At 45.3% G+C, this 10,273-nt stretch overlaps 1 protein-coding gene across 1 annotated transcript; it reads left to right on the top strand.

Moving 5' to 3' along the window:
- Positions 1-6,610: 6,610 nt before the first annotated feature.
- On the top strand, positions 6,611-10,062 carry C6H2orf72 (chromosome 6 C2orf72 homolog). Its single transcript, XM_069973340.1, has 2 exons — positions 6,611-7,313; positions 9,735-10,062. Exons 1-2 carry the CDS (start codon positions 6,704-6,706, stop codon positions 9,818-9,820), a joined length of 696 nt encoding a protein of 231 aa, XP_069829441.1. The 5' UTR covers positions 6,611-6,703; the 3' UTR covers positions 9,821-10,062.
- The last annotated feature ends 211 nt before the right edge of the window (positions 10,063-10,273 follow it).

Genomic DNA, 10,273 nt, shown 5'->3' on the forward strand with positions numbered 1-10,273 from the left:
AGTACTATAGTACGAATGTATGGCTGACAGTCTGCCCCATGGGAGGATCTACAGCTTCACTAATCCTCTGCATTGTGTCACGGTGACAACATACCAGGCACCAACGCTTTCTAGAATATTTGGCGTCTATAATTATGAATGCACATTAACTCAAAACCATAAACACACGTTTAAAGTAGGGTTAATAGGTTTTCGTACTGGTAATAACCACGGCACAGCATACTATGGGAAACCTGCATGCCAGACATCTGTTTATGGTTCAATAGAAAAAAGTAAAGTCGGAAGGAGAATAAAGCGGTCAGATAGTGAAATCATGCCCGACCTCTATCTCCACTGACGTAAAGCCTCGGAAGGCCCCAAAACACCTTATACTGACAGATGCACTCACCACCAATATTAGTACAAAATGTGTGAACTTTATAAAGGAAACAAACATTTGTAAAGGGATGGTGAAGGTAAGAACAGATGCTCAGCAGAGTCTGTTTCCCCATGACCTACATAGTAAAAAAGAAAAAACTGATTGCAATAAATAGTTTTGACATTGAAGGGAATCTGTCAGCACCCAGGCCCTACCACGGGTGCTGACAGTGTGCTGTAGCTGGCAGTTCCCTAGGGAGCATGGTGCCTTTTGGTAATTTGCCTGTGGAGTGGATTATGCACTCATCTCAGGTCTCCTACTGTAATGAAGAGTCAAAGAGGAGTTGTGGCTCAGCGTTTGTGCCGCACTCTAGCACACCTCACCACTGCTTCCTCCTCTTCATGAATAATCAGTGCTGTCCGGCGTCCTGCTGGCTCATCCAGTCAGTATCTGCCAACAGAGGACTGATCTGTAGTCAGATATAGTTGAATCTCTGAGGCTGGGTTCACACACAGTATATTTCAGGCAGTATTTGGTCCTCATGTGAGGTCCTCATTGCAACCAAAATCAGGAGTTGATGGAAAACACAGAAAGGCTCTGTTCACATAATGTTGTAATTGAGTGGATGGCCGCCATTTAATGGCAAATATTTGCTGTTATTTTAAAACCACGGCTGTTGTATTGAAATAATGGCAGTTATTTACCGTTATATGGCGGCTATCCACTCAATTTCAACATAGTGTGAACAGATCCTTTCTGTGTTTTCCATCCACTCCTGGTTTTGGTTGCAATGAGGACCTGACATGAGGATCAAATACTGCCTGAAATTTACTGTGTGTGAACCCAGCCTTAGCCTGTGTTGGAGCTGTGGTCTAGAGGTAAATCACCTGTCTAGTGACCACCAGCAGGTGTTTCTTTGGTTTGAATCCCCTGATGAAAATTAAATATAGGTCTTTATTTTTCCCATTATTGTATCATTTCTAAAAGTGCAAATATTTCCCAATCATGTCCCTATTAGTTAAGGTTTTTATTATTATTATTATTATTATTATTATTACAATGATGAGAAAAACAAGAAATAACTTTTTTATTTTTCCCATCATTGTATTAAAAAAAACTAATTTTAAAACTAAATTTGTAATAACATTAAAAAATACATTTTGGCTGGAGTTCTTCTTTAGGTTTAATCATTATCATTGGTCTTAATAGACTATTGGAATCTGTTTGTTTTTGATGATGACTACTATATCGGGGGCACAAAATGTGCCTATCTTCTATATGTGTTAATCTACTATAAGAGGATGTAGAAGGAAACTAAGCACTATCTGAGGACCCAAACTGGATCTAAATACTACATGGTGGCCCAAAGAGGGCAATGTTACAGTGTGGAGCACTACACATGGGGAATTTGTATAGAGATGAATCTGACAGATTCTATGAAGACAAGTTGTTGGCCTGGGCCAAATGGCTACACAGAGTGAAACACATACTGGAGTGATATGATGCACATCTGTAAAAAAAAACGGACACGGATGCAATCACAGATTATTTTCCACAGATCTAGCTAGCAGATTAAAATCACAGTCCTTAAAAATCTCTGGACGTGTGAATAAGGTCTAAGGGGTGACTTGAACAACACTATGGGGGAGATTTATCAAAGGGTGTAAAATTTAGACTGGTGCAAACTGCCCACAGCAACAAATCACAGCTCCTCTTTCCATTTACCAGAGCTGGAAGCTGAGCTGTGATTGGTTGCTGTGGCTAGTTTGCACCAGTCTAAATTTTACACCCTTTGACTCTGTAATATATTTAGTCTACGTATTGAGGACAACATAGCAGGTAGCTTCAGGTTTGGTTATTGCTTATTTTGTAGATTTACCCCATTGAGCTGTTCTTTCTGTTCTGCCTTTGTCTGATAAGAATTTGACCCTAATTCGGGAGTTAGATTTACTTCTGTTAATAAGTAAATAAGTGTAAATAAACTAGATTAGAGCTCCTCTATTTACTTATGCAAGATAAAGAGCTGTGCTAAGCGAGCCACAAAATCCATTCGGAGAAGTCAAGTGGCCCTTGCTTCTGAATTACAGTGACATGTTACTACAGTAGATCGACAAACTGGGGAATATAATCTTTCTTCTACCAGAGAAGACTGGCTATGTGGTGTACAACAAATCTGGTCAATATGTATGCTAACGTTCTACTGGAGCCTCACCCACCTCACCAGACTGACCAATAGGATGCCTGGGCCTCACCAGACTGACCAATAGGATGCCTGGGCCTCACCAGACTGACCAATAGGATGCCTGGGCCTCACCAGACTGACCAATAGGATGCCTGGGCCTCACCAGACTGACCAATAGGATGCCTGGGCCTCACCAGACTGACCAATAGGATGCCTGTGCCTCACCAGACTGACCAATAGGATGTATGAGCCTCACTAGACTGACCAATAGGATGCCTGGTTCTCACCAGACTGACCAATAGGATGCCTGGGCCTCACCAGACTGACTAATAGAATGCCTTGGTCTCACCAGACTGACCAATAGGATGTATGAGCCTCACCAGACTGACCAATAGGATGCCTGGTTCTCACCAGACTGACCAATAGGATGCCTGGTTCTCACCAGACTGACCAATAGGATGCCTGGGCCTCACCAGACTGACTAATAGGATGCCTGGGCCTCACCAGACTGACCAATAGGATGCCTTGGTGTCACCAGACTGACCAATAGGATGTATGAGCCTCACCAGACTGACCAATAGGATGCCTGGGCCTCAGCAGACTGACCAATAGGATGTATGAGCCTCACTAGACTTACCAATAAGATGTCTGGGCCTCACCAGACTGACCAATAGGATGCCTGGGCCTCACCAGACTGACCAATAGGATGTATGATCCTAACAAGACTGACCAATAGGATGCCTGGGCCTCAGCAGACTTACCAATAGGATGTATGATCCTAACCAGACTGACCAATAGGATGCCTGGGCCTCACCAGACTGACCAATAGGATGCCTGGGCCTCACCAGACTGACCAATAGGATGCCTGGGCCTCAGCAGACTGACCAATAGGATGTATAATCCTAACCAGACTGACCCAAAGATATTTACATACTCGCAGTGGAATGAAAATTGCATTCATTTTTCCCCCATAAAACATATATGTTAAACAGACTGATATATATATATATATATATATATATATATATACAAACACACATGCAGAATGTACCTGAACGTAAAATGCATGGTCTAAAACACTGATCTGACACATGGAATGTGGTCTCGCCTAGATGTACAGACTTTCTGGAACAGCAACTTTCTGGAACAGAGATCTTGTTATAGATAAATGGAGAATCCCACTTCCAAAAGAGTCACAAATCTTATCGTCCTCCAGGTCGGTAAACAAGCATAACATCCCCCAAGCAGGTGGTCAAATCGGTTGCTGAAAGATACATATTACCAAACTATTCTAGCAGTTCATTCAATGTCAGGAGTAATAGAGCAATTGTAACACTTTACTAATACAGACAAATTGGAGATAGAAAGGTACAAAAACATAAGACTTCTTCAAGAAACTGATTTTTTTTTTTATTGAAGTCTTTTACCTGTAGTTAGAGATAAAACATCTAATGCAATTTTTTAGGCATACAGAATAGTACTTAAAGGAGAAGTCCGTCCAAACACTTTTTTTTTTAAAGTAAGTGCTGGGGAGGATAAAAGAAATAACAGGCTGTTACTTCCCCGCTCCAGCGCTGGTGGTCACATACCGACACTTCCTGGTTTGAGCGGGGACCCGGGTCGTGACGTGACTCAGAAAGTCAGTGGCCGTAGTGGGGTCCCGCCTCGCCCGATGACCCCTTTAATACCTGAAGAAGAGAGAAAAGCAGCTCCTGAATTTGAGAGTATAGACAAAAACCGTAGCAAGTTCTTACACCTCCATAATTGCTGCACTTATAGCTTGTACATACGGGTTTGTGAAAGTATAACAGAATATTAGCACTAAACATTTTATCGTATATTTACACTCTGTGGCTTCTATCTATGTGAATGACACTAACATCTCTTACAAGGGCAAACGAAAGGCTTGACATAGGAAATGTATATTTTGTCCTTTACAAACAGGTAGTGTTTATACACCAGGGATGGGCTAGCTGATCCGCTTTATATCAGTACTTCCTCCAATCCTGCAAATAATAAAACTCTGTGTTGAAAAAGAGAAGCGCACTTCCTGCTTCTGGAAATATTCTATGGCGATCAGCTGATATTGTGACATTGTGGGACAGGTCTTCTCACATACTTCCACCTTTAGCTGCGGCTGTCCAGGCATGATAGGAGTTGTAATTTTGCAACAGCTGGAGGTCCGGAGTTTCTCCATCCCTGCTCTATACAATGGCCCCTTCATCTCTGCTATATGGATATGAATTCCATAAACTGCTAATATATACACCTACCATTTACCAAATGAAAAAACAACCAAATACTGAACCCCTGTAGAGGGAAGAACCTTTATCTAATACACCTATAACCCCCTATAATACACCTATAACCCCCTATAATACACCTATAACTATATGTGCATTTCCCATAATTAGTGTACATTAGGAATTAGAACTTTGCTTATGTAATAACATATTAAAAACATACATTTTGGCCGGAATTGTCCTATATATATACATATATATATACACACACACAGTGGTACCCTGGTTTAAGAGTAACTTGGATTGAGAGCGCTTTGCAAGAAGAGCTCTGTTTTTCAAAATTGTGACTTTGTGTAAGAGCATTGCTTTGGTGTAAGAGCTCCCTGTACTGGGTGGGAGGGGGAGTGGAGGAGGGGCATGGTCTGCATAGCAGGGTCTACAGCCCTGTACTCTGACCCAGGAAGTCTCCCTCACCTTCCAAATCATAGCAGATCCACATCAGGTTGGGGCTTACATCAGGGGACAGGACTGTGGGGGTAATCTCTCCATAGCTGTAACCTCTCTCCCCAGACAGAGAGTGCTGCTATACTGTGCCCACATCTGCCCTGCTCATTCCTTCTTGTTCCCTGCAGTATCTGTCCGCCCTTCCTCCTCATTCCTGCTATAATGTGCCTGCACTCACACTCAGCTATACACACTGCTGCTATAATGTGCCTGCACTCACACTCAGCTATACACACTGCTGCTATAATGTGCCTGCACTCACACTCAGCTATACACACTGCTGCTATAATGTGCCTGCACTCACACTCAGCTATACACACTGCTGCTATAATGTGCCTGCACTTACACTCAGTCATTCACACTGCGGCTATAATGTGCCTGCACTCACACTCAGCTATACACACTGCTGCTATAATGTGCCTGCACTCACACTCAGCTATACACACTGCTGCTATAATGTGCCTGCACTCACACTCAGCCATTCACACTGCTGCTATAATGTGCCTGCACTCACACTCAGCCATTCACACTGCTGTACAGAAAAGTTTCTGTCACTGTCTTCCTGTACAGCTCTGTGATTCTCACTTCCTGATTGGTCCATGCTGAACACACCCCCTTCCCCATTGCAGTCATGTGACCACACAGACCTCTGACAGCAGCCCTGCTATTCTAGCCTGTTGTACTACACTACTGCATTATGGGGATCTGCAGCTCCATCCTGTATCTACAAACTGCGGCTGTGTTATCATGGTTATGCACTTCCTATACATTATACTCCACATGCTGATTGCTATACTGTACAGCAACTTATAATATCACATATTCTGCTGTTTCTAAATGTTTATTTCATCTGTTCGACTTGTTATATAGAAAATAATAAGAATGTTTTAAAGGGGTTTTCCAGCTGAAATATTTTTCTTTTTAAATCAACTGGCTCCAAAAAGTTGGTCTTATATGACAGAAAATTAAGGTAAATTACAAATCTATCTAACTTTCTAAAACCAGTTGATCTGAGAAAAAATAATAATTTTTTGTCAGAGTACCCCTTTAACCCTTTCTATGGCTGCATAACAGTGTGGTGACCCCCTCCCCCACTTAGATCAGCGCCCCCTGATCCCGCAGCAATCTCTCTGCCGTCTGTCCCCGTCCACACACTGCGGCAGACACCGACCGGGATCCCGGTACAGCGCAGCCGGCTCCACACACGGAGGAGACAGGTGTAGAGCCGAGTCAAGGTTAGGAGCGGCAGCCCTGACCGGGGGCGGGGACCGGCATTCACCGTCCTATGGGCGGGGTGGGAGTGTCTCCGTCTATCCTATGGGAGGCGGGCGGCCGGGATCGGGGCCGTGATTCCGGTACTGTGGACATGTCAGCGCGCAGTGTGTACGGGGAGCACGGGATGCCGCAGCAGCGGTGATGGAGGCGCGGGACGGCACGGAGAGCCGCTTCAGGGCGGTGCTGGAGCGGCTCGGGGGCCCGCAGCAGGTGCTGCTGGTCGGGGAGCTGTGGGAGCGGGCGGAGAGCCGGGCTCTGCTCGAGAACTTTCTGAGGGAGCTCTTCCCGGTCGAGCTGCTGAATGGCGGAGACATATTCAAGGCTAAAGAGCCGCCGAAACATAAGCCCGACTGCAAGGGGGAGCAGAAGCCGGGCCCCGGGCGGACTGGCCGCTTCAGACTCCTATTCTTCTTGTGCCGCCCGGAATCCTTAGCGCTCCCCGCATCCCACCGCCAACTGCGGGAAATACTGAGGGATATACGCAAGCGACTACCGCGAGGTGGCGCTGTGGTCGGGGTGGTAATGCAGCCCGGAGAGAAGGTGAACGGCCAGGAGGCGATCACTGAGGAGGAGAGCCCCGCGTGTGCCCAGTCCGCGGTCTCTACTCTCCTGTCCCTCCTGCGCTCCGTCTTCCCGTTAAACAATAGAGACGGACCCTGCTGTGAGGTACGAGCCGCTGCGCTAACACCGGGACATGAGGAGAGTCGGCGAGACGTGCAGAGAGCGGCGTGTGAGGCGCTGACTGCCGCAGGTACGCTATTGGCTGCTGCGCGTCCAAAGCTTAACGGTTGCCCATAGCGACCAATCAGATTACTGCTTTCATTTCCCTGGAGCTTTAGAAGGTTTAAAGCAGAAACCTGATTGGTTACTCCCTCCAACTACTAGACAGGCATGATGGGAATTGTAGTTTTGTCACAGTCGGAGAGAGTTTGAACCCTGTGCTATATAGACACTGCTGTCCTCCTCTGCTCTTCATTCTTCCAATAGGGAAGTGTCATTCTTTATGACTTGGCTATAATCACACTATACAGGAACCAGATTTTTTAGATTGTATAAAATTGGAGCTGATATAAACTGCCAACGTCCGTAACTGATTGTTTTTGGGACGTTCATCCCTACTTTTACTTTTATGCTTCATTACGCAACCAGGTAGGGTGAGCAGTGCGGTACATACATTGCAATTTACATGTCAAAATAAGATAACACTCCCACCATGGGAATAACATTAGACTATTTTTAGTTCTTTTGCTGACACTGTTAGGTGAAGAAGACACACGGTACCTTTCTTACATGCATCTGTGCTTCCAGAACATAGAAAAACGCGTTTATTCTCCAGTGCATAGTGTCATAGAGAGGCTTTGCCAAACTCCTGATCTGCTGTAATCTTAAAGGGGACCTGTCACCCTGGCTTCCGGGGTGAAGCCCCCTCCCCGGGGGAGCCCCTTATACTCATCCCCATCTCGAAGTCCTGGTCCCGGACCCCGTCCCATTGCCGAGAAATCCCCGTCGGATCAGGACTTTGAGGAAGGGGTAAGTATAAGGGGCTCCACCGGGGGGTCGGGCGGGCTTCACCCCAGCAGCTGGGGTGACAGGTCCCCTTTAAAGGCCTCCTTGCTCTGCCACCCACACCTGGACCCTGCTTGATTGACAAAACAGGGCCAGCAGCACACAAATCTGTGGAGCAGCCATCACCGGTCAGTGTATAGTATGTAGAAGAAATGGCGAATGACAGAATCCGTAGACCTATGGACTGTAAAAATGGAAGGCAGGGGTGGGTGAGAAAGTAACAAACAAATGAGCTCACCCGTCCCCGTGCCTCTGTAGTGCCGCTCCCAGGTCCCATTCAACTCAGCCGGGATCCTGCAGCTCTGCTGGCAGAAACATCGTACCCCATCTGTGTGATTGCCCACCTAGCCAATCAGTGAACAATAAATGAATGGTGGAGATCAGCTCACCTCCTTGTATGTCCGTTAGGATCTCGGCATATGTGGGAGGGTGCACGGGTCCTGGCGGTGGCTATCCGTCGGCGGTCAAATGGTAGAATGAAAGGTGATGATCCGGCACTCCAAATGGTAAATTAAAAATTCCAAATTTTATTAAATCATGTTAAAAAACAGCTGAGCAATTCATGCTGTGTGGCCTAGGTGACTGACGCGTTTCGCGCATGCGCGCTTAGTCTTGCTAGCCAATCAGTGACTGTGCCAAACATTGCCCCAGTCAGTGACTGGCTGAGCGGGCAATCGCCATCCATGTTTTCCTAGTTCTGCATTTGCTTCTTTACCCACCGGTAATCAGGTTTGCTCATCCTCTAGAGGGATTTAAAGGGGTATTCCTCCCAAGAGCTAAATAAGGAAATGCTCCCAAGCTGGTCTTACCCACCAAGTCCCCTCCTTGGTTGAACTTTATGGACATACTAACTATGTAAGTATGTAAGTCCCCTTGAGCCATCTCCTGTCTTTCTAGCTGCTGCAGTTCCTAAGTTACAAGTTTTTCTAAAATCTATATCCAAGATGGTGCAGGCCTGGTCATTTCATGCCATTTTGGGCTGGGTTGTGAAGGACTTAAAGGGGTAGTGTGGCGCTAAGAAATTATTCACAAAATAACACACATTACAAAGTTATACAACTTTGTAATGTATGTTATGTATGTGAATCGCCCCCTTCCCCGTGTTCCCCCACCCCCACACGTGGACCCGGAAGTGTAGTGTACCATACATAGCTGACGTGCGTCGCCCCCCCGTCCCCCATCTTCTGTCTACGACGTAATCTTCGGGAGGCCGGCCGAATCGCTCCAGCCGTCCCTGATGCCGGCGCCCCTCTGTCGTGTCATCAGCTGCTCAGCCGCGATTATGTTTTTTTTTTCCAATTTAACCACGCATATAATTTTATTTCTGGTTTCGCAGCATATTTTATGGAAAAATTCAGCCTGTCATTGCAAAGTACAATTAGTGACGCAAAAAATAAGGGCTCAGGTGGGTTTCTAGGTGGAAAAATGCAACTGCTATGGCCTTTTAAGCACAAGGAAGAAAAAACGAAAACGCAAAAAAGAAAATTGGTCTCATCCAGAAGGGGTTAAGGAAACTGCAGTGATTAGATTTCTCTCTATTTTTCTTTGGTATCAGGAAATATATAGAGATAATTTAATAATGTAATTAACTCTTTTCTTTTTCTGACAGCAGAACACCTGGATGAAGGAACAGCTTTGACTATCTTGAGCTATCCAAATGGAGATTGTGCTGAGACTACAGCTGATGCTTAAGACGTCTACAGGGGATTAACAGGAACATGACATCTGTACAGAACCGTCCTTTTAGGAGTTTGCTACTTGGTCAGGATAATCTATAAGGCATGGACTATGCCGACACTGCAGTAACTGACCTGTATATGCACTATCATCCGTTACAGCCCACCAACTACTTCAGTTATGTACAAAGGCATAATAATAATTTAACCAAGCAATGTCTGTGAAGCCCCTGGTACAGCATTAGGAATCCTATTTGCCCTATTTGCTCAAGAACACACTAGTATTAATGCTTATTTTGCTTCATTTATGTTGTGGGTTTTTTTTTTGTTAATTTTTGACTGTTGTACCAGATTCCTCTGCATAGTAATGGCAGGAGAACTTGTAAATAAACATATTTTTATGCTGCAAAAGAGAAGTAATCCCGATGATCTTTACACCATAAAATTGCCGCTTCTTAAGGAGCTTGTC

Source organism: Dendropsophus ebraccatus, chromosome 6 (assembly GCF_027789765.1).
Source record: "Dendropsophus ebraccatus isolate aDenEbr1 chromosome 6, aDenEbr1.pat, whole genome shotgun sequence".
Lineage (NCBI taxonomy): Eukaryota > Metazoa > Chordata > Amphibia > Anura > Hylidae > Dendropsophus > Dendropsophus ebraccatus.

Coding starts and splice junctions, on each gene's coding strand:
- C6H2orf72 (XM_069973340.1), top strand. CDS start 6,704: ATGGAGGCGCGGGACGGCACGGAGAGCCGCTTCAGGGCGGTGCTGGAG. Junction 7,314..9,734: donor TGAGGCGCTGACTGCCGCAG/GTACGCTATTGG, acceptor TTCTTTTTCTGA/CAGCAGAACACCTGGATGAA.